The sequence below is a fragment of the Xenopus laevis genome, chromosome 5L, assembly GCF_017654675.1.
Source record: "Xenopus laevis strain J_2021 chromosome 5L, Xenopus_laevis_v10.1, whole genome shotgun sequence".
In the NCBI taxonomy this organism is placed as follows: domain Eukaryota; kingdom Metazoa; phylum Chordata; class Amphibia; order Anura; family Pipidae; genus Xenopus; species Xenopus laevis.
Window position 1 is genome coordinate 31595230 of NC_054379.1, and position 21331 is coordinate 31616560.

The following is a 21331-nucleotide window of genomic DNA, read 5'->3' on the forward strand; positions in this document are numbered from 1 at the left end:
GCGCGGCGATTTGACTCGCCGCGACTATTCGCCGCGACTTTTAATCCTCAATCGCTGGCGAAACTTTGGCGCTGGCGTCTATGGGAAATCGCGCAAAATCGCCAGCGTAAAAACACACGCGGCGATCTTTTTTCTATTGTCGCTCGAAATCGCCTAGCGAGGCGATTTCGAGCGACAATAGAAAAAAGATCGCCGCGTGTGTTTTTACGCAGCGATTCCCCATAGACGCCAGCGCCAAAGTTTCGCCAGCGATTGAGGATTAAAAGTCGCGGCGAATAGTCGCGGCGAGTCAAATCGCCGCGCTATCGCTTAGTGTGGCCTTACCCTTAAGTCTTGTTTTCCTGTTTAAAGTGGATTGCAGGGTTCAGTTATGGACTTAGTTTTCACTTAAGGTAAATAGGTTCTCTCTTTGTGTTTTTATTATTTTATTTAAAGCCAACTGTTATTCTAGATTGTATGCATCATTTTTAACTGAGGCATTCATAAATACACAAAAAACTGTCTATGCACTGAAAGGAAAGCTATGGTTATGTTTAAAAGAAAGGTACGCCTTAGCATTTTTCTTGGCTAGGAGCCATTTTATTCAAAGACATGGAGCTTCAGGCTCCTGTATGATTTATTTTCTTTACAATATTGGTTGGAAGAACACTCCCTAATGTCTTACTACATCAAAAAAGACTAATGTTCATGTCACAATTGTTCAGCACAGTACAATTCTTAGAAGCCTGAGCCTTATCCTGTGGCAGAATCCCAAGGAACAGGTAATTAAAATAAAATGATTAAATCACTATTTCCAAATGGAGTCCTTTGTGATTTCACAGACATCTTAACTAGCCAATGTTGCAAATATCGATAATATTATTCTACATCCTTTCTCTGTGGGATGAACGCATTTATTCTGCTTAAGCACAATTAAAAAGAGCAATTTGTGAAATGTGATTTATCCCCTCATGCACAAAGAATGATGGGGATCATTTGCTAGAAATCATGGGAAGATTGCAGTGTTAAAATAATTGAACAAAGCAACTTTTTTTTACCATATTTATCAGAGGAAAGGGGAAGAAAAGAGGGAAGAAAAATGATTATCTCTGCTGTGTAAAAAAGAAATGTAAAATGTGTGTACAGGTATGGGACCTGTTATCCAGAATGTTCGGGACTTTGAGCTTTCCGGATAACAGATCTTTACGTAATTTGAATTTCATGCCCTAAGTGTACTAGAAAATCATGTAAACATTAAATAAACCTAATAGGCTGGTTTTGCTTTCAATAAGGATTAATTATATCTTAGTTTGGATCAAGTACAAGATACTTTTTGTTATTACATAGAAAAAGGAAATCATTTTTAAAAATTTAGATTATTTAGATAAAAAGGAGTATATGGGAGACAACCTTAGTGTAATTCGGAGCTTTCTGGATGACAGGTTTCCGGATTTAGGAACCCTTACCTGTATATATTTATATACAGTAAATGTATACCACAGTCAGATCTGCTAGCACCCATGTGTATGCAAATGTAGGATTCCTGGGTGCAGTCCAATAGTAGCAGATCCAACAAGCCAAAAAGGTCTGCACTCGCTGGTCTTATGTACTGGAGACTGATGTTTCATACAACAATAGCCTTTCTGAAAGTGAACAATCACAACCAACTTGTGTCTAATTAACATGTGAGGAGGGGGTAAGGTGCTAGTCATGACATCATATTACATCACTAATGTGACCCAAGGTGAGCAAGAAACATTTGCATAGAACCTTTACATTTTGAAAACTGGACCTACTGCAAAAACCCTGTAAAATTTGCCAACCTTGATCAACCTGTTGTTACCATTAACAATAAAAAATAAATACAAAATAAACAGCACTTATAATTGAACATTTAGGAGTTATCTGAACATTATACATGGAACTATATTAGTAATGGTATTTGGTATTATACATGAACAAACCATAAGACATTGTGAAACCAAGACCAAAAAGGTGATAAAGAATACAGTCAGAGAGATAAAAAAAAAACAAGAATATAGGAGAACCACAAGCCCCACCTGTACCAGCCACGGTATCAGCACTGAGGTCAGCCACCATTTAGCACTTCAAAGGCACATCACAATGGTATAAGGTATTTCGCATTTCTACTATAAAGCCAGGCGGGATAACAACAAGTCAAAAAATGCGCTCTATTATATCATTTCCCTAAACTAAACATGATTCATAAATATGTATTTAGGTATTTTTTGTGTAGTGACCCAAGTAACAACAAAGAACACAACTATACAGGGTTTTGGACAGACCATGTCTTTAGTACTACAGGTATAAGATCTGTTATCTAGAATGCTTGGGACCTGGGCTTTTCCGGATAAGGTGTGGTGACACAGACTATGCAGAAGCCCTTAAACCTTCCTTTAAAGGAGAACTATAGCTAAACTAACAAAGTAGGCTAGAAGTGTTGTACATTATGTTTTGTGCTTCTGTACCAGCCCAAGGCAACCACAGCCCTTTAGCAGTAAATATCTGTGTCTCCAAATATGCCCCAGTAGCTCCCCATCTTCTTTTCTGCTGATTCACTGCACATGCTCTGTGCTGCTGTCACTTACTGAGCTTAGGGACCCACTCACAATATACAGTACACATAGAATATAAATTCACAATATAAGACTGACTAGTAATTAATACAGATAATTACTACATGGCAGCTCAGAAACCAGAGCAATTAGCATCAGAATTTAATAATCAGTCCTGTAGCATCAACTTATATTACAGACCAACCTCATTTTCAGCTTGATAATTTGTGATGACCCCTAAGCTTAGCTTCTTAACAGCTGCTCGAAGCCCACTGAGCATGTGAGTGTCACAGACACTTTCCAAGATGTTGACCCCCCTGTGACAAGTTAGAAGTCCTGGATCATTGCTGCTATTGACAAGCTGAAACTTTAGGCTGCTGCAATAAGTTCAGTATATAAAATATGGCATTTTTATCCATATTTATTTTTAGGGTTTAGTTCTCCTTTAAACATAGAACCAACACTACGGATTTGTGGAGATTATTTGCCTTGGAATATTAAATACTGTTTTAGGATCTAATTATTTTGAGCAGTTTAAGGAAATTGTGTTCATCTTGTTTTTTTGAAAATTAAAATAACTAAAAAACCAAGTGGAGGCAATGTAAAAAAAAACTCTGATAAATCTAAATGTGTAAACTGTATATTTACAGTATAAGAACATGATTGCTTAATCTTCCTTTTAATCTTGTCTTGTATTTTAGTCTTTCTGACCCAGTCTGGTGATAAAAGTCTGTAGGTTTTTTTCATAAAGTCCCCTTACTCTTTATTTGTTGCCCCAAATGATAAATTTGGACACACTTTATGTCATTTGTTGCTTAAACTCGGCCAGACAGTGCTGTAACAATGCATGCACTGCTAATAAAAATTTTGAAATGGAAAAACTGTCACCAAGTGCAAAAGCAGAAGAGGCTTGAATGTAAGTACTGGCAGCAGGCCAGAACAAACTTAGGTAATACTGAGATTACATCTTGATTTATTAACCAAAAGGGTGGGGGATGGGTGAAAGGTTTGTGTTCTAGCAAGAGTAGTCACTGAAATTCCCAATATACATAAATACACTTACTCTACTTGTTTAACAAAGTAGAAGTAGCTTTTCAGAAACCCAAATGTGTTGATTTGCTGTCAGGAAATTCAACTTAATAGGAAGTGGCAAGGTTGGTTTTGTGCCCTTGTCTGCCAGCGTAAATATACTTGCAGTGAACAACAAGTCAGCCAAAAGCCTGCTAATACTGTCCATTGTATCACAGTTCAGAGACAAAGCATATCAACATACGCAATTGTGTGGTGTTATTGCTCATGATCTATAGGAGTGAGGCGGCAACCTCATAAAAGACAAAAAATGGGGCATATTTTAGCATTATTATGAACATCTGATGAACCTTACTGGGTGCAGTTTTAGGTACTTTAGGTACTGTTTTATTATTATAGAGAAAAAGGAAATATTTTTTTTAGCACAACTGATGCAAATTGCATTCAGAACTTTCCCAGCTTCAAATGTGCACTGCTTTCCTATAGTATCAGCCTCTTCTAATCCAAAAAAAAAGTACTTTACGGCACTCATTTCTATACTCTGAAAAACTTGCACACATGTTCTCTTCCTCTCTACTTACTGTACCCCTCCAGTGTTTTATACAATTCTTAAGATATTACTGAACAAAGCAAACCAATTCTACCTGTTACTTCTCCTTGATCCCTCAGCAACTGTTGCTCACCCTCTCCTCCTCCAGTATTTCCACTCTCTTGTCATCCATTATACTGTCCTGACCTCATTTTGCTTTCAAATTGTTCTTTAAGTCTTTCTTACCTATTTTTTTTTCTATGCTGTGTCCTATACCCCTTGCTATTTTGTGCATACTCCTTTCCTTGACTAACTAATCATTTTCCAATACCACATATATTGTGACAATATAGTTATTTCTTCTACTCTTAAGCTGGCCATAGATGTTGAGATTTTTAAAAGATCCGATCGTCATCGTGAGACCACGATTATCTCGGAACGATTGTACAAATTGTCCATCAATTAAAAAGACCAATTTGCCAGGAAAACAAAGGGTAGCTGCCTGCTTGGCCCTGCAAACATACAGTAGATAGATTGCACTGGGGCCGACAAAGATTTTTTAACCTGGCCGATCAATTTCCTGACAGATGTCGGCTGAAAAATCGTAAGATGTTTGATCGTTCGAATCCCACTAACCGCATGATAATTTCAAAGGATTGGTCGGACTTCGCTAAAATCTTTGCGTCTATGGGGACCTTTAACCCAGATTTTTTAAGATCTCATTTAGTTTGTCAGCCATGTTCCAGCTTTATGTTTAATAAAATGTTTCCCAGAATTATCTATTACAGTTAACAAATCCACTATCACACCCTCTACCTAAACCTAGTGCCTTGGGGTTACCTCTCCCTATCATGTGCACAAAGTAATGGAAATTGGTGGCATCTTATGTTATGAACGGTATTTTAATATATACAAAGTTCAAATTTAGTCTCTCATTATGTTATGCATAGCCTACACTATTGCTTGGCCAATCCATCTAGAATCTCATATATTATACACCACACATACAGAAATAAAGATCTTCTGCTCCTACCAATATCAATATATTAGAAATATTAAGATGTTTTATGCAAAAAGCTACTAAAAAACAAGACCTAAACGTTGACCTCTTTTAACATGTATTTAATAAAATGTACTTTTTAAAATTTACAAAGGATCCCAGTGTGCACCTTATCTTTTTGGATTTTATATATATATATATATTGCAGTATATTCAAGATGGTCAGCTATGTCAAAGTACTGGCCCATTATGCAATCACTTTCATCCGATTGATTGAGTTCTAGTACATGTATAGGATCCGATATCCGGAAACTCATTATCCAGAAAGCTCCGAATTACAGAATGGTCATCTCCCATAGACTCTATTCTATCAAAATAATCCAAATTTTAAAAAATAATTCCCTTTTTCTCTTTTATAAGAAAACAGTACCTTGTACTTGATCCAAACTAAGATATACTTATTCCTTATTGGAAGCAAAACCAGTCTATTGGGTTTATTTAATGTTTACATGATTTTCTAGTAGGTATGAAGATCCAAATTACGGAAATATCCGTTATCCGGAAAACCCCAGGTCCCAAGCATTCTGGATAACCGGTCCCATACCTGTATTTAGATACCAAATGTATAACCTGACAGCAACTGGGAATGCTACAAGGTGCTGACCACTGCTCTTTTATAAACTGATAGCAAAAGGTAAAGTTGTGCTCATTATTTAACATTTTAAAATATGTTGTGAGTTGCAATGAGGGTGTTACCACATAATTCATGGCGCACATGTGACACCCCCTAGTCATTTAGACTTTCCTTCTGCTTTAAACAACATTTTGCTATTGGTTCATATTACTTACTGATCACTGTTCATCTGCCAGTCCCAACATTGGTTTCCAATACCATTCATGTTAAAACTACAATCTGACCCTGACGTTCAAAGCAGTCCCCCTATATTTCTGACCTTATCTACTAGTATTCACCAAACCACATATGAGGCTCTTCAGTCTATCAACTCCTTAGTTATTACAAAATTCCAAGCATGAGTGCAGCAGAACTAAAAATATAAATAATCCAAAAGCAAACTTTTTGTTTTTAAAGTTGCTACCTGTCTTAGAATTCTGGTAATAATAATCTGTTTAAAGTTCATTTTAAGTTTTATAACATTTTGTTATCTGCTTCTCTTCCAAATAAAGAACTTTTATTTTAGTATTAGCATTCAAACTTCTTTGCAGCAATTACAAAACAATATTGATTCTTTTTCAGGTTTTAAGCTATATCCGGACTGAGGGAGACCTGCTTAATGCTTGCTTTAGCATTAATCAACCTTATCAAATCTGTACAGTGGAGCACTCCTTAAACTCAAACAAAGAACCTATGGCTGACAGGTTCATCTATGAGTGCGTTAGAAACAAGATCCAGTGTGTCTCAGTCACAAGAGTTCCTTTACGATCCAGAGTGATAAGCTGCGCTGTGAATACTTCTGAAGACAAACTAGTTCTCGGATGTGAAGATTCTTCATTAATTCTATATGAGTCAGATTGCAAAGTGACTCTCCTTGCCCAAGCAGACTTGCTGCCTGATTTAATAAGATGGCACCCAAATGGCACCATTTTTGTGGTTGCCAGCAGCCAAGGAGAATTGCAGATTTTTGATATGGCACTTTCACCAATTAGAGCCCAGATTCTTGCAGAAGAAATTGAACCTAATTCAACCATACAAGTCTGTAAACAATTTAATGTGTCCAGCACGCTTGTTGAGATGCACTGGGCTGCTCCCCATACCTTGTTACAAAACATGGATATGACAGATATCTATAATCTTCTTTATCTAAGGTTCGATGGCGGCCCTATTGGAGTTCTGCAGTTAAAATTAGGTAGGTAATTTAGATGTTTGTAATAACTTGTGGTAACATGTTCTTGGATTTGTGGAATTTTAATATGAAGTTCTGAGTACCAGTAAATTCTTTTGCACTAGCGTTCACATTATAGAACCAAACTTCAGTAAGTAGTCTTGAGCACCGATGATATATATTATTGTTTTTGGCACTAGCTTTTCCTAATGCTGCAAGTTCCAAACCTTTATCAGGACCTTTTTCTTCTTTAATTTAGTGACTGATTTTGTCTTTTTAGTGCAGTATGGGGATGCACTGAATCCACTTTCACAAGTATGCTAACTCTAGATTGTATATGCAAATTAGTGCAATGAAGGAGAATTAATATTTAGCAATTTACTTGATTTTGAAGCCCAAAATCATGTAATTTTAAGAGTTAGTATTTGGTTCTGTCAGGCATTTGGAATCCGACAAATTCTCCAGAAAAAAACCTGGCCAAATTTGGGATTTAGTGGATCCCTGGTGCAATGTGACAAATTAGTGGTAAATTATTTTACTCTAAAATACCCTTTGATATTTATAATGATATCAATCAATACCATATCTATATGTTGGGTTTGAGCAGTGAATGCAAAGTTTTATAGTGAGGTTTGTATGTAGAACCAGAGAATGAGAAATTTAGAGGCAAGCAGAGAAGGATTAACTTTGCAAGGTGAAATACTTCAAATTTTACAGGGGACCAATCTTTACACTACATATACTGTAGATGAGCAGTTGTAGGAGTACATGCTGTGTTCTGCTCACTGTTTTTTGTTTTCTTTTTGCATGTCTCTGGTTCCTTACATCCAAGTGATACCTCTGTGACAAAATTCACCCTCCCTCCCCACTGGCCACTATTAGACATTTGTACACAAAGCATGGAAGGTGTGTGTGTATATACCAAAAACTCTTGTCTGTTTTCAGCCTCAATATACCTGTCTGGATTTTGGATTTAGTAGAATTTGAATCTTGTTGAAAAAGGCTTGGATTTCCAAATTAAAATTCAGGATTCAGTATATATCTACAACATTTAATGCAAAAGGCTAATCAAAACCCTATTCTCAACCCAGCTGATCAATCTGTGACCCTATTTTAACATGGCTGCAAAAGTCTCATTTAAACTGAACAAATTCAGAATATGTTCCTGGAATGATGTGTTGAAATAGCTTCCAGTGTGCAAAGGTAGTATGGAAACATTAAAGATTCTACCAAATATACTTTTGGAGTCAGCATACGATTTTTGTTTAACCTTTGTGTCACAATTTTAAAAGAACATATGTAGCACCCTCAAATTGGTTGTGTAAATCAAATGGTAAAAATTCCAAAATGTGTAAACCTCCAAAAGGCGTGAATATTTATTAAAAGCATTGTAAAAGAATCTGCAAAATATTCTTACCTGTCCAATTACACTGAACCAAACTGTTCATTGTATAATAGTGTGACTTTGACACCCTCTTAATTACCTTTACCTGTTAAACAGATGGCATTTTGCTAAAATAGGCTTTGTTTTTCTTTAGCTTTCCCTTGTGACTACTCGCAGCAGAAAATGAAAAAGAGGGGGAAAATGCTCATGAGTTGCTGTCTCCAGCACATTTGTGTACTTACTCAGGCCCTTATACTCACAGTGCAGGGATTTAGAGGCCTTCCAGCTAATTGCCATCTTGTAAATTTAATTGGACTGCCTCCCTAGGCACTGTTCTTAAATCAATTAGTCCATGAGTTGCCTGTCACCTCTTTTTCCAAAACAAGTCGCTTGGAAGTGCACTGTACAAAAGAGGTCAAGCTTCTAAAGCAAAAGATGTTTCACCTCAGCCTTTGAGATTTGTCAGATTTTAAAATTCATTTTTTTGTATTAAGATAAAGTGTTTCTTGTATTTAAAGACTGGACTTTTCCTCTTCAATTCATTATGCCAGTCAGAATATACTTTATGGGATCGTTACTGATTTTTGGTTACTGTCTCCTTTGTGTCACGCTAACAAGGTTAAGCAGTGCTCTGGCCAGGCTCTTCTTGTTAATGAGATCAATTGACTTCTGGGGATGCATCAGCTGATAATAATAAATCCCTTCCTTATTATTTTGCAAGGTTTGTGGTTCTGGTCCTTGCCTATGAGATCAAGTACCATGAACAACTAAAAGGAGAAAAAAAAATTCTTTACTTTTGGAATATTAAGGAGATGTAATTTTAAACCATTTTGATTGAAGATATACAGACTTTTTAAATATTTGTTTGTACAATTTTTGTAATACAAGGCTCTCCATTGGAGGTAACAGACCATATGCGTCTGTCTGTGGTTTATTTATGACCTTCAGATTAAGTCATACAGTTTGACTGTTTATACCATACTGCCTGTACCTGTAGGCATGGATGTCATTGTTGGGGGTACAGTTTTGAGTGTCTATTGTCCAGTGCTATTGGATCATAGATGTGTTGGGCGCCATTGTTAGAGCAGAAGGGAGAGGTGCTGAAACTCATACACTATTTCTCTCAGATCTGCTCATTTGGGCTACTGACTCAAACTAACAGATTGATTCTCTCTGGCTACCTTTATGGATAGTCAAAACAAACAAAAAAAATACATGTATTCAGATAAATGCAAGTTCAGCATGTGTATAAGCTTTTACATTTATTTCACTCATTTTACACAGCCTGTATTCATTTAAATTCTAACATATTCTATAACAAATCTTTGTACAGTACCAACAGTAAACTTTAGTTTTTTATTATTCTGGGATTGTGCCCTCTTCCAAAACATCTGTTTTTAGAATTGTAAATAATATGTACCAGCTTTGCACACTAATAGGAAATGGGATGCATTCGCCTTTAGAATAACTAACGTGCTTTAGGGAATACTGCTCTACAAGTTTTTAATCCTCAAACATATTTAAAGGAAGGTGACGCTATATGCATCAATAGTTATATAGCTGCTTAAAATAGCTGTGATCGGAGGTCAACTAATTGCCCCTATTCATGGTAGCAGTACATTATATCACATTTACATGTATATGAAGGCCTAACATTTATGTTGTTGACGAAACCTTTAAATTGGTGAAATGAAATGTTAAATAGAATATTTAACATTTATAATAGTATATAAACACTGCCACATTTATAGAGGTTAACAGACTGCTTATGTTACTATGTGTCAAAGCTGTGATGATTCCCTCAATCCCTCAATTAGGTTGGCAGTCCCAATGTAGTATATTTTATTATATCACCATGACATCACCATGTATTCCCTGTTCAGAGCCCTGAAATTTGCACATGGTTTGATAGAGTTGATTCCTACCCCATCAGCAGCTGGGCTATAATGCTCCACCTTTTAAAAAAAAAATGTAATTTGTAATTTTTAGGCAGATTTATTAATTTTATAGATTTTTATATAGCTTAAAAATAAAAGGCGGAAAAACAATTTTGAATGAGTTCACGTTGTCACTTGCTTATTCAAGAAAAAGACTTGAATTGGTAACCGTTATCCGTAAAGTCATAGTAGGCGTTAACGGTTTTCCGTTCAATTTCAATATGATGTAAAATCTTGACTTCGAGTCTTAGAAAAGAACTTGAACATCAACTTGCTTGAATGCTGAAGCTACCCTTCTCTTTCACATCTTGGCAGGTTTAAGGCAGGAACGTATGTCATCTGAATTTTTTATATGATACATTTCGAAAACTCAAATAAAAAAAAAAAGTACAATCAAGATAGATTTGAGGCAAAAAATGCCATCTCAACAGTTTTTAAATCAACCCCTAAGTATTATTAGGGGAAGCACAACATAGTGTTTAGAATAGAAAAAATGGCATCAGTGCACTGAATCCAAGTTCAGGTATGGGACCTGTTATCCAAAATGATCGGGACCTGGGGTTTTCCCGGATAACAGATCTTTCCGTAATTTAGATCTTCATACTTTAAGTCTACTAGAAAATCATGTAAACATTATATAAATCCAATAGGTTGGTTTTGTTTCCAATAAGGATTAATTATATCTTCGTTTGGATCAAGTACAAGGTACTATTTTATTACTACAGAGAAAAAGGAAATCATTTTTAAAAATCTGGATTATTTGGATAAAATGGAGTCTATGGGAGATGGCCATTACGGAATTCGAGCCTTCTGTATAATGGGTTTCCGGATAACTGATCCATAGCTGTATATATCTTGGCCTAATACCAGTAATTTGTACAGGATTCAGATTGAGACTAATCCTTTATGTCCAGCCAGACCAAATCAAAATCCTTAAAATTTTGTGACTTGGCATAGAGAACTGATTTCTTTTTTTTTGTAGATGCCCGAATATTTGCAAAAAACGTGATATTCTGCCAAATGTGATTCCAAAAAATAATGTAAGATGTGTTTAATCAAATGTTTATACTTATAGGTGCCATTTGTAGAGGACAGCTTGGCGCAATGGAGATTATTTCTCAGTACATTCGCCATGACGAAGTAGATGAAGCTGTTGGCTTATTGAGCAGCATGAACTGGAATACTATGGGACATCAGTGTTTCACATCAATGACTGCCATTGTGAATCACCTTCTAAGGCAAAGGCTTACACCAGACAGAGAAGGTTTGTATTTTTTCTTTTAATATTTATTTAATTGCATTGCTTATAGAACTGACAGAATACAAATTCCTTTGTTGTTTTTATGTAAAAAGAGCAGATTATGGTTTTTTTCCACAGATTTTTAAATGCTTTTTAAAACCTACCTATATATCAATAAATTTATAATTCGGATCACTGTCTAGTGGGAAAATAGATGGTAGATATGATGTATTGTGTATATGTCAGTAATTTAAAAGCCTCCTTATTTCTATCTTTCAAAAAAAATGTAGGCATTTGGAAGAGGACCGCATCAACAAGTCGATGCATTCCTTGTCACAATTGGATTTTTAAACTGTCTGATAAATATCTGACTGATCATTGGTCAGATATATATTGAAAGATATGCACTGACAGGACCCATACACTGGCAACTAAGCTGCCAATTCAGTCTGAAAGGGCCCGATCTGCAACTTTTATCTGCCCATCTTTAGAAGATGTGCCATTAAAAGTTGTTCATCTGAATGTGAACTAGAAGATTCAAATTCCCACAGAGTTTCCTAAAACATTCTTCTTATGGGGCCCTTATTACACCGATGATAGCTTTTTGTTGTGTTATTTTTCTTTTCACAGTACTAAGAGGGAGACTCGTATGCAAACACATTTGTTTCTCATCTCAAATTTATTATATCTAAATCTAACAATTTTGAAATGCAGGGTAATTTGTTTTCTTTTTATTAGTGGAGCCTAGTAAGTGCTTTTTATTTATCGGGATGTGACTGTTATTTTTTGAGATTTCTCTTTTCATTGCCAGCCTCAAGCTGAGCTTTCTAATGAATCTGTAGCTCTGGAAGTAGTGACTTGTATTCTATGTCGGTTGAAACATTTCAGCAATACAAAACATGCTGTCAAGAAAACAGCAATGGCAAGGGAGCAAGCCTTCCTTTTTATCATACTATTCAATTTTAATCTAAATTGACTGCTGTTCCATGGAAAAAAAATATAGTACAGTTCAGCTTATCGTCTCTCTTTGCACAATGGTGTAAAGGCTAATTACCGATGTTTTGACTCAACAGACAAATTAATGAAGTTGTCACAGCAATGTCTATGGAACACTATATTCCAACACATTTTTTCAGCCTAAGTTGAAAGTATTATATCTTTTTATACAGCAAAGAAAAGTTAATCAAACTTACGTTTTAATCATTAAAAAAAAAAATACATTTATACATCTCAGATGTGTTTTATATTGGAAATTAGAAATAAAGGTTCAGATAACTACTGCATGCAGATCATGTGTTAAATGATTAGAGATTTCCATAAGTAATGTATAATTTATGAAACCAGACTTAAAAAACTTGTCTTGACCAGACATATGTTTTTGGCATCCAAAATTCATGCAGCATTGTAACATAAAGTTTTTTGTCATACCTTGGTACAAATACAAATCTTTATTTACAGTTAAATACTTCTGACACATTTCATGCCCTAGGACATTTGAATATATACAAAGTTCTTGTAACAGACACAAAATACAACAGCAATTTAGTCATTTTTAGCTGCCGTCTTTTGCAATTTTTAGCTGAGTAACCTACTAATGCTATAATGGGAAATCTGTAATTAAACTGGTCCATCTCCTTCCTTCCCCCCATTGCCTCCCTCCAAGTGTCTTGCAATTGTTCACTGAGTAATCGAATAACACTATAATGGAAATTCGGTAATTCACCTGTAAAGTTTTAGATCATGCTTCTGCTGCCTAGCGCAAATTCAAGCCTTGATTTTCCCAGTCTACTAAAGGGGATTGAGAGGCTTACATGAATTGCAACAAAACATGATGTTGAAAGTTAGTAAATATCTGGCCTTACATATAAAACTATCAAAATATATAATATATTTTAAAAAATATATAAAAAGTAGTCTACAACTCTCAACACCTTGCACTGTAGAATGACAGCCAATCAGCAGCTAGTGGAACCTGTTAAGGAACTGTAATATATCATTACTATTTTAAAGGCAGAGCTGTGATTGGCCATTCTACTTTGTTTCTTGGCAATTCATTTGTAATGGACAAATGACCAAAGAGGATCTATGGGCTGCTTCAATAAACATGTTATTTTTAAAATACATAATTGACTACAGAACAAGGTTTAGTTTAAAAGAATGCTATATATATCCTAAACATTTCAATTACTAAGGCAACTGAGAAGTAAAAAATGGATGTACCTTTATGTTCAAGTGAAAGATTTAGGGGTTCCTGGAACCTATATCAATATGTATCACTTTTCAGTGTGTTTTCCCATTACAAAAGTCACAGTAAGTGACCAAAATGTTGGGCACTTAATAAAACATCTTTATTTAATTTTCAAAAGACCTGCTGAGTGCTACACTTTTTCACTTATCAATACATATCACGATAGAACGTTGTCTGAAAAGAACAAGAACAAATGGTGTCTCAAGGAAGTTAAAAGATATCTATATGCTCTACTCCTAAGCAAAGAGACGTATACCAATAATATATATTGGTATACCAATAATATGTTAGTGCTAACTCCACTTTTTTTTAGAAAAGAACAGATTGCCGAGTAGGGCATACTAAAGAGTAACTTGATTATTTCAGAAATGGTATAGAATTCTTCATCTTTCCATGAGATTTTGGATTACATTTTGTGCTAAATATGCTCTACACTGAGTGGGTTAAAACAATCTACAGATATCTGTAAATTTTGCTCACTGCTGCTAAGATCAACCTCACACCCGATCTCTGAATGGATCAGGAAAAGAAAGAAAATGCCGTAATAAAGATGATACTGTTTGTTTTTTGTTTGCTTGTTTTTAAATAGAAACAACATTTAGGATTTATTTTAAAAGAAAGTTCCAAAGACAAGAAGTTTAAAAATAACAATGGTTATAGAGCTTACAGTTGATTAAAATGAAGGGCTGCATTCCTGAGGCTTGATTAATTCAAAACATTTCAGTAATATAATTAGCCATGTATGCAAATCGGGTTGTATAAATATGGTGCTGAATGTGATCTTGCATTCCTCAAGCTGGACGGCACCCCCATGCCATAGCCCTTAGACTAATCTTTGTTGTTACTACTGTATGATTTGGCCCTTATATGAAAATAATACATATTACCACATTAGTCTCCTACAGCATATTTTGTTCATATTTTAATTGTCAGTATGTGGGAAAATTTGACAAGTGATGGTTGTATCTCCTATGTAATTCTGAAATTTGCATGTTTGAAATCCACAGCTCAGCTAGAAGCAAGCCTTGGAACTTTCTATTCCCCAACAAGACCGCTTCTGGATACCATAGTACTGCAATACAGAGATCCAATAAGTCGATATGCAAGGAGGTTCTTTCACCATTTGCTAAGGTGACAAAATTATTGTACAGAATTATGTCATAATTAAGATTGAGATCTATTTAATAATTTCTTTGAAAATAAACTTTTTTTTAAGATATTCTTCTCATTGATCTACGTTTTTGCTGCGCTCTATACAGACACTAAGCTTGATGTAGAGAGAGAGACTCGGCTAGAAAAGTGCTTGCCAGTTGGCATTGTTTCCAGATGGAGATGTCATTCCTATATAACCAAAAGTGATATAAAATGATAAGGGGACTTTTTTGATGAAAAAAAAATCTGAAAAAATTTATACAATGACATCAGCCTTCCACTTGATAATTTTAACTGTTGATTATTTTTTTACTATTGTTCCCAGATCCGTTTCTTCAGACAATAGCCCCAAGCAGATAAAATGTTATCCCTTTCCTCCACTAAACTTGAGGTGAAGCACATACTCCGTGTCCAATGCTAGGTTGCAGGATTTATGTGTCAAATGGAACATATGTTTGGATATTTTCATGTGGGGGAAGGATGTAAGAGTGGTAGACATACTGTACATTATTTTGGGGAAGGAACCATAATGTTCACCTGCAATGGGGTACAATCTTTGGGAATAATGTGTCTGTTGAATTCAAAGCAATCTGCTCCTATTTTTTTTTAATATAATGTTTTCTTGCTCTGTATGAACTTTAATCATCATTAGCTAAAAAATAGCATCAACCAAACATTTGGAGTTATAAATCGTAATTAAAAGATTTCCTATTTATATACAGGTACCAAAGATTTGAAAAGGCTTTCCTGCTTGCTGTAGATATTGGTGCACGTGACCTATTCATGGTAAGTCATTTGGCAATTATTTTAAGATACTCCAAGGGTTACAGATTCCCCAGGCTGTGGGACATAAGGTTTAAAAACAAAATTGGATTGTGAATGATAATACTGTATAATGCCCCACATGTTGGGGGTGAGGGATTTAGCGGGTGAGTGGGCGGGATTAACAAACTGGTGATCACCAAGGACATAGATCTGTGGGGATGACTATGAGAGGATCTGCATCAAAGTTTGTACTAGGGCCCATTAGGTTCTGTTATTAAGTAATTGTCTTTGGACACATACATTACATACAAGTTGCTGGCATGTCACCCTACACCCTAGGAGTCACAATTCTTCTCATTCCCTGATCACTAGGAAAAGAACTGATTCTAAAAACTTTTTCAGATACTCCTATAACAACAAAGCTGCAATGCCGCACAAGGGGTTTTACATTTCATTCACTCAATGCCCCTCCTATTTAATTATCTACAGAAGCAAAATAACCAACCTCTAAATACTGCCCTGTGGAAAGCTCCACATGGGGTCCTTGTTTTTAGAAGTCTGTGCACCATAATGACTCAGTGAGGTAAGATGTCCAAAGCCAGTTCTGCTTCCTTTGTCTCCCAGCATGTAATGGCCACGCAGGCAATTTCTTTGTTTCCGGTCCAACAAAAGGGAGATAACTGTTACAAAACCTTTTCATGGACTTATTTACTTGACTTAATTTGGTGTTTTGAGTTGTAGATGTTAGTAATATTTATACGATATTCATCTTCTTATTTGGTCTCTTCATTTAAATTATAAGTTGTACTTCTAAATGTGTTATTGCATTTTTAATATTTCTTATTACCAACATCCTTGTTAATACTTCAGTTTTATTTGCAGAAACATTGAAAACATATTGCTTATTTTTAAAGATCAGTTAGCATTTGTGTGCCAGCCACTTTATTCAAATGTAGACCACACATTGCCAAACACACAGTTCACATTTAATTGCCACTGAGACTTATTTATGAACAGTGGGCAAATTCCAATCAGTGTAATCATCCACTGAAATCAATTAACAACTGCTGATCAGTGTTTACCAACTGGAAAAATCTATATGTGCCACCAGCTTAAGCAATGACCCTCTGTACAGTTTTCTTTTAGTTTTCATGAATCCCATCATCATACACAGGCCAATATTATGCACCTCTCTAAAAAATATAAAAATAAATATTGAGGATGGGACAGTATTGGTGGACTCTGCATCTTGTTATTGAGAGGAAAAAAAAGAAGCAATAGAACCAACAATTAGGGGCACATTTACTAAGAAATTCGATCGTCAAAGTTTTTTTTTTAAGTTAATTTAGCCATTTTCGATCTAATTCAAATAGTTGAACGTAGAAATCGTTCGAATCGAATGATTCAAACGATTTAATCGATTGAACTAGAGATTTTCAAAAAAAAAAAACTTTGACTTCTAAAATCTTAGCCAAATACTGGCTATAGGTTCTAGGAGGTCCCCATAGGCTAAAATAGCAATTCGGCAGGTTTAAGGTGGCGAAGTGTCGAAGTCGCAGTTATTTAAAGAGACAGTACTTTCGAATGGTAGAATATTCAAAGTGTTTTCAATAAGAATTCAATTTTGGTCTATTCGATGGTCGAAGTACCCAAAAACTACTTAGAAATTCGAAGTTTCTGAATTCGAAAATTTACTTCGAATTCACTTCGACCCTTAGTAAATGTGCCCCTTACTGTGAAGGAGCTACAATGCTAACACTACCCAACTCAGAGAACACCAAATATAGCTCATTTTCTAATGGAGTCTCAAGTGTGGTCTCACAAAAATGGACCTAATCATTATGTGTTTTGACCCCTTCATAAAAGGTGCTGGTACCTAAACACATTCTTTCCACTTGCACTTTTTTTTCATTATGTATTATACCCTGCGGCTGCTAAAAGTCGGAATCAGAAAATACTCAAGCTGTAGAAGTCAATGGCAAAGGTCCCATTTCAAATTTGAAGATATCTTAGTCTACGCTGAGTTTCAGGCACAAATCCAAAAATAATCTAGGGTTTCGAGCAACTTCACGAAAAATTTGCGCGTTTCGAGCATAAACCCCCCCCCCCAAAAAACTGAATTTTTCAAGTTTTTTCAATGATAAATATTGTCAAATCATGGATTCTAGTTTGGTTGGACTTTTTTTACTTAAAAAAGTGGAAAAAAAGCGCATAAATAACCTCCAAGTGTAAAGTAGAAATTGTTTCACTATTCTACATTTTGCATTTTACGAGACCAAAGAAAAGTTAACTAGTAGCTAACTAATGGTTCAGACATTATAACTTTATATATTTCTGCAGAATTATGCTTATTTCAGGGTATTAAAGGTGGCCTGGGCCCCTTTACATTAAACAAATGAAACCGAGCCACAGAAAAGTTTGGTTGGCTGGTCAGAAGAAAGTGAAGAGGACTTCTCTATCTTTTGACCAAGGCAACCAAAATTTTTTATCTGGACCAATAATCCTTGATCCACCAGGACCACAGCATTAGTAATCTGAATGGCTCATCAACCTGACTGATCATACATGACCAGATAGTTTGACAATATGGTCAAAACCAGCCAATTTGGCCATTCATATGTGGACATGTATGATCAGCCTAACTATGGTAGCATATATTTATTGTATCCCACTGTACAGGCTATGAGAAAACCTAGGGAGTTGTCCCTGCTGTGCCACTTATGACTCTGTTTGGCTGAGCACACCCTCCAATGACTTCATGCAATGGCCTCTTGCTGGTTTCTTGAAATGAGATTATAAAACAATGGGAGGTGATAAGCTCTTAGCTGGCAAACCAGCTCGAAAGAACAGTAGCTTCTTGGCAATGGTGATAGTCAAGCTCAGCCAATAATACCATCACAGGCAAGAGGAAATAAAAATATATATACATTATATTCAGTGCTTAATCCATTTGAAAGAATATAAAATGTGGCCCATGAGGGGTCAGGAGCAATGGAATGTGTGTTTTATCATCTCATATACTCATTCTTGTGGTGCTATCTCCAATGTTTTCCCAGTACTCTCATATTTAATATATATATATTGGCGCAGCATTCTTTTGAACACTTTTGAAACAAACAAATCAAACTGATATGACATGATACTGTTGGAATTCAGTTTATTGTACGAGGTCTCTTCCTTGTATTTTATTTTCCTCTCTTTATTTTTATACTTTAGGTAACCACCTAACACTCCTGACATTTGTAGCACAGCCCTGCTTTGATGACTGTATTTCCTGTTTGCCTGCTATTTGTTCTCTCAGCTGTCATCTCATCTTCAGTACCAGTGCCAACTTAAACTAATGTCATTATTTCAAAGTTACAAAAAACACGTTCAAAAACGATTGTGCCCCTAGTATTCAGGCATTTATATTTCCATGTGTTTGAGATAAGAGCTTAAAGGAACAGTTCAATATAAAAAATAAAAACTGGTTAAATAGTTAGGCTGGGCAAAATAAAAAATCTTTCTGATATAGTTAATTAGCCAAAAATGTAATGTATAAAGGCTGGAGTGATTGAATGTGTAACATAACAAATGTATATGATGCTGTGTTAACAATAAAAACACGTTCACTAGCAAAAAGAGTGTGCTGATCCGTCATCGCTTTATGTTACAAATATTGATCTTACACCTCTGCTTCGTGAATGTCTGAGTGCAGATATCTATATATATATATATATATATATATATATATATCTATATATATATATATAGATATATATATATATATATATATATATACAGTGTGTATATATATATATATATATATATATATATATATATATATATATATATGTATATACATATATACAGATATATATTATATATGTTTACTCAACTTTTATAGAAAAGCATTGGGAATTAATAACTAAAAAGTATTTTTAGTTTTGTGGAATACTCAAATGTCTCAGTTGTACAACCTGTTACCTTCGGAGAACACTATTGTGTTACAGTGTTAGTATACCTCAAAGGGGTGTTATAAAACCTCTGTATTAGCTTCATTTCACATGCCTCTCTTAACTGAACAATTAAGTAGCAATGCTGCCCTACAGGTTTGTCTTGGATGCACGTTACCTTCCATTGTTGGTTGAATATAAATGACACTCATAAAGACACCTGAAACCTCTATTTTTTTTCTTCTATAATATATTGTATATTTGTAAAAAAAAAAAAGGCTTTGTTATCATTATCTTATTTGTCAAAGGCGTAAGGTGGTAGTTATGTATATAATTGTATGTATTTTACTTTAGGAAATGTGTTTGGTTACTTTGTTAGATAGAGGAAACAAGAAATAGATTTGCATGGAGGAGAATAAAAACTGAGAACATTAAAAAGTAACAGTGGGTTCATCAGCCCCGTCTTTTACTTTGATCTCGACTGTGATTCTTTTTCTTTGAAATTCTTCTTTGTTGTATGGCCCAGATTCATTTTAGATTAATCTTTTATTTTGCTTTATTTCCAAAGGACATCCATTACCTTGCACTAGATAAGGGTGAATTGGCACTGGCAAAAGTCGCAAGGAAGAAGGCTGAGGAAATAGATGCAGAATCAATAAACTCGGGAGTGGGTAAGAATTAATGCTGTTTGAAAAAAAGCTTTATTTGTTTTTTTTTTTGTTTTAATCAATATTTTTTTCTGTAATAATGCAATGCTGTAAATGCAGGGGGTTGTTGGTGAGTCTGATTTAGCATCTAGGGAAAGGAGAATTAGTGGAGATAATCTTCAGTCACCACCTGTGGATCTTTGACTTCAGATACAGGTCTTACAAGAAATAAACTCAAAGTTAGAAAATATGTTACTGTCAGCTTGTGTTTTTGTTTCTTTTCCCTCTAGTCTCACTTCCAACATGACACATTGCCTCCCAAACTATAGGGACTATTTGTAATTCTTTTGTCAAATTCTGTTTTTAACTCTATCCAATATCATGGATCAGAAATCATATAGCAAAATACAATTTTGAATAGATTTAGACCCCCTATACCATCAGTTGTTAATTTTTAATTTGTCTATGAATGGTGCTGTTAAGGATCAGATGATCCAGAGGTTTAATCCTAAAATTAGTTTATCTACATCTTTATGGACTCAGTGCCCAGTAAATCTAATTTTATCCCTTTTTAAGGTGTTGTGTTATATATTATTTTCAAATATTAGGGTTTAAGCACAATTGTTAATTATTCATCTTTAGATACAGGGAACTGTGTATGATTGCCTTTTGCTATTGCTCCAGTTTAGTCATTCATTTGTGCAGCATCAAAGATCTGTAATAATATAAACCCTTTGTAACTCCTCAACTATATTCCTGGTCTCCAATTCCTGTGTTCCAGACTCCCACACTGTACTATGTTTACACTTTGTTTTGCATTGTTTTTGTCACTTGCGCTTTTGCTGTATTTTAGTAGATTTTTAATTAAATAAAAACCCTAAACAATTTAATTTGCAGCACCATAGTAAGGCAAACATCTAAATACTTTCCTGAAAATGTTTGCTTTATCATTAGATTTGTAGTAAACATTTGCAGCAAAGTGTTTTCATACCATCTTCAAAGTCTTGTCTACCCAATACTATAAAACGTAAGGTTTTTTTTTATTGATCGTGTAGAAAAGGGCAATTTT

The 21331-nt window shown here is 35.0% G+C and overlaps 1 protein-coding gene across 2 annotated transcripts in view; it reads left to right on the forward strand.

The window, feature by feature from the left end:
- wdpcp.L (WD repeat containing planar cell polarity effector L homeolog) overlaps nt 1-21331 on the forward strand; it is a 135152-nt gene that overhangs the window by 75134 nt on the left and 38687 nt on the right. For both annotated transcript variants that reach the window (XM_018262132.2, XM_018262134.2), the window contains 5 exons: nt 6369-6978; nt 11351-11539; nt 14771-14894; nt 15638-15701; nt 20184-20286. In XM_018262132.2, the coding sequence (XP_018117621.1) occupies nt 6369-6978; nt 11351-11539; nt 14771-14894; nt 15638-15701; nt 20184-20286 (1090 nt within the window). The remainder of the gene's footprint in view (nt 1-6368; nt 6979-11350; nt 11540-14770; nt 14895-15637; nt 15702-20183; nt 20287-21331) is intronic.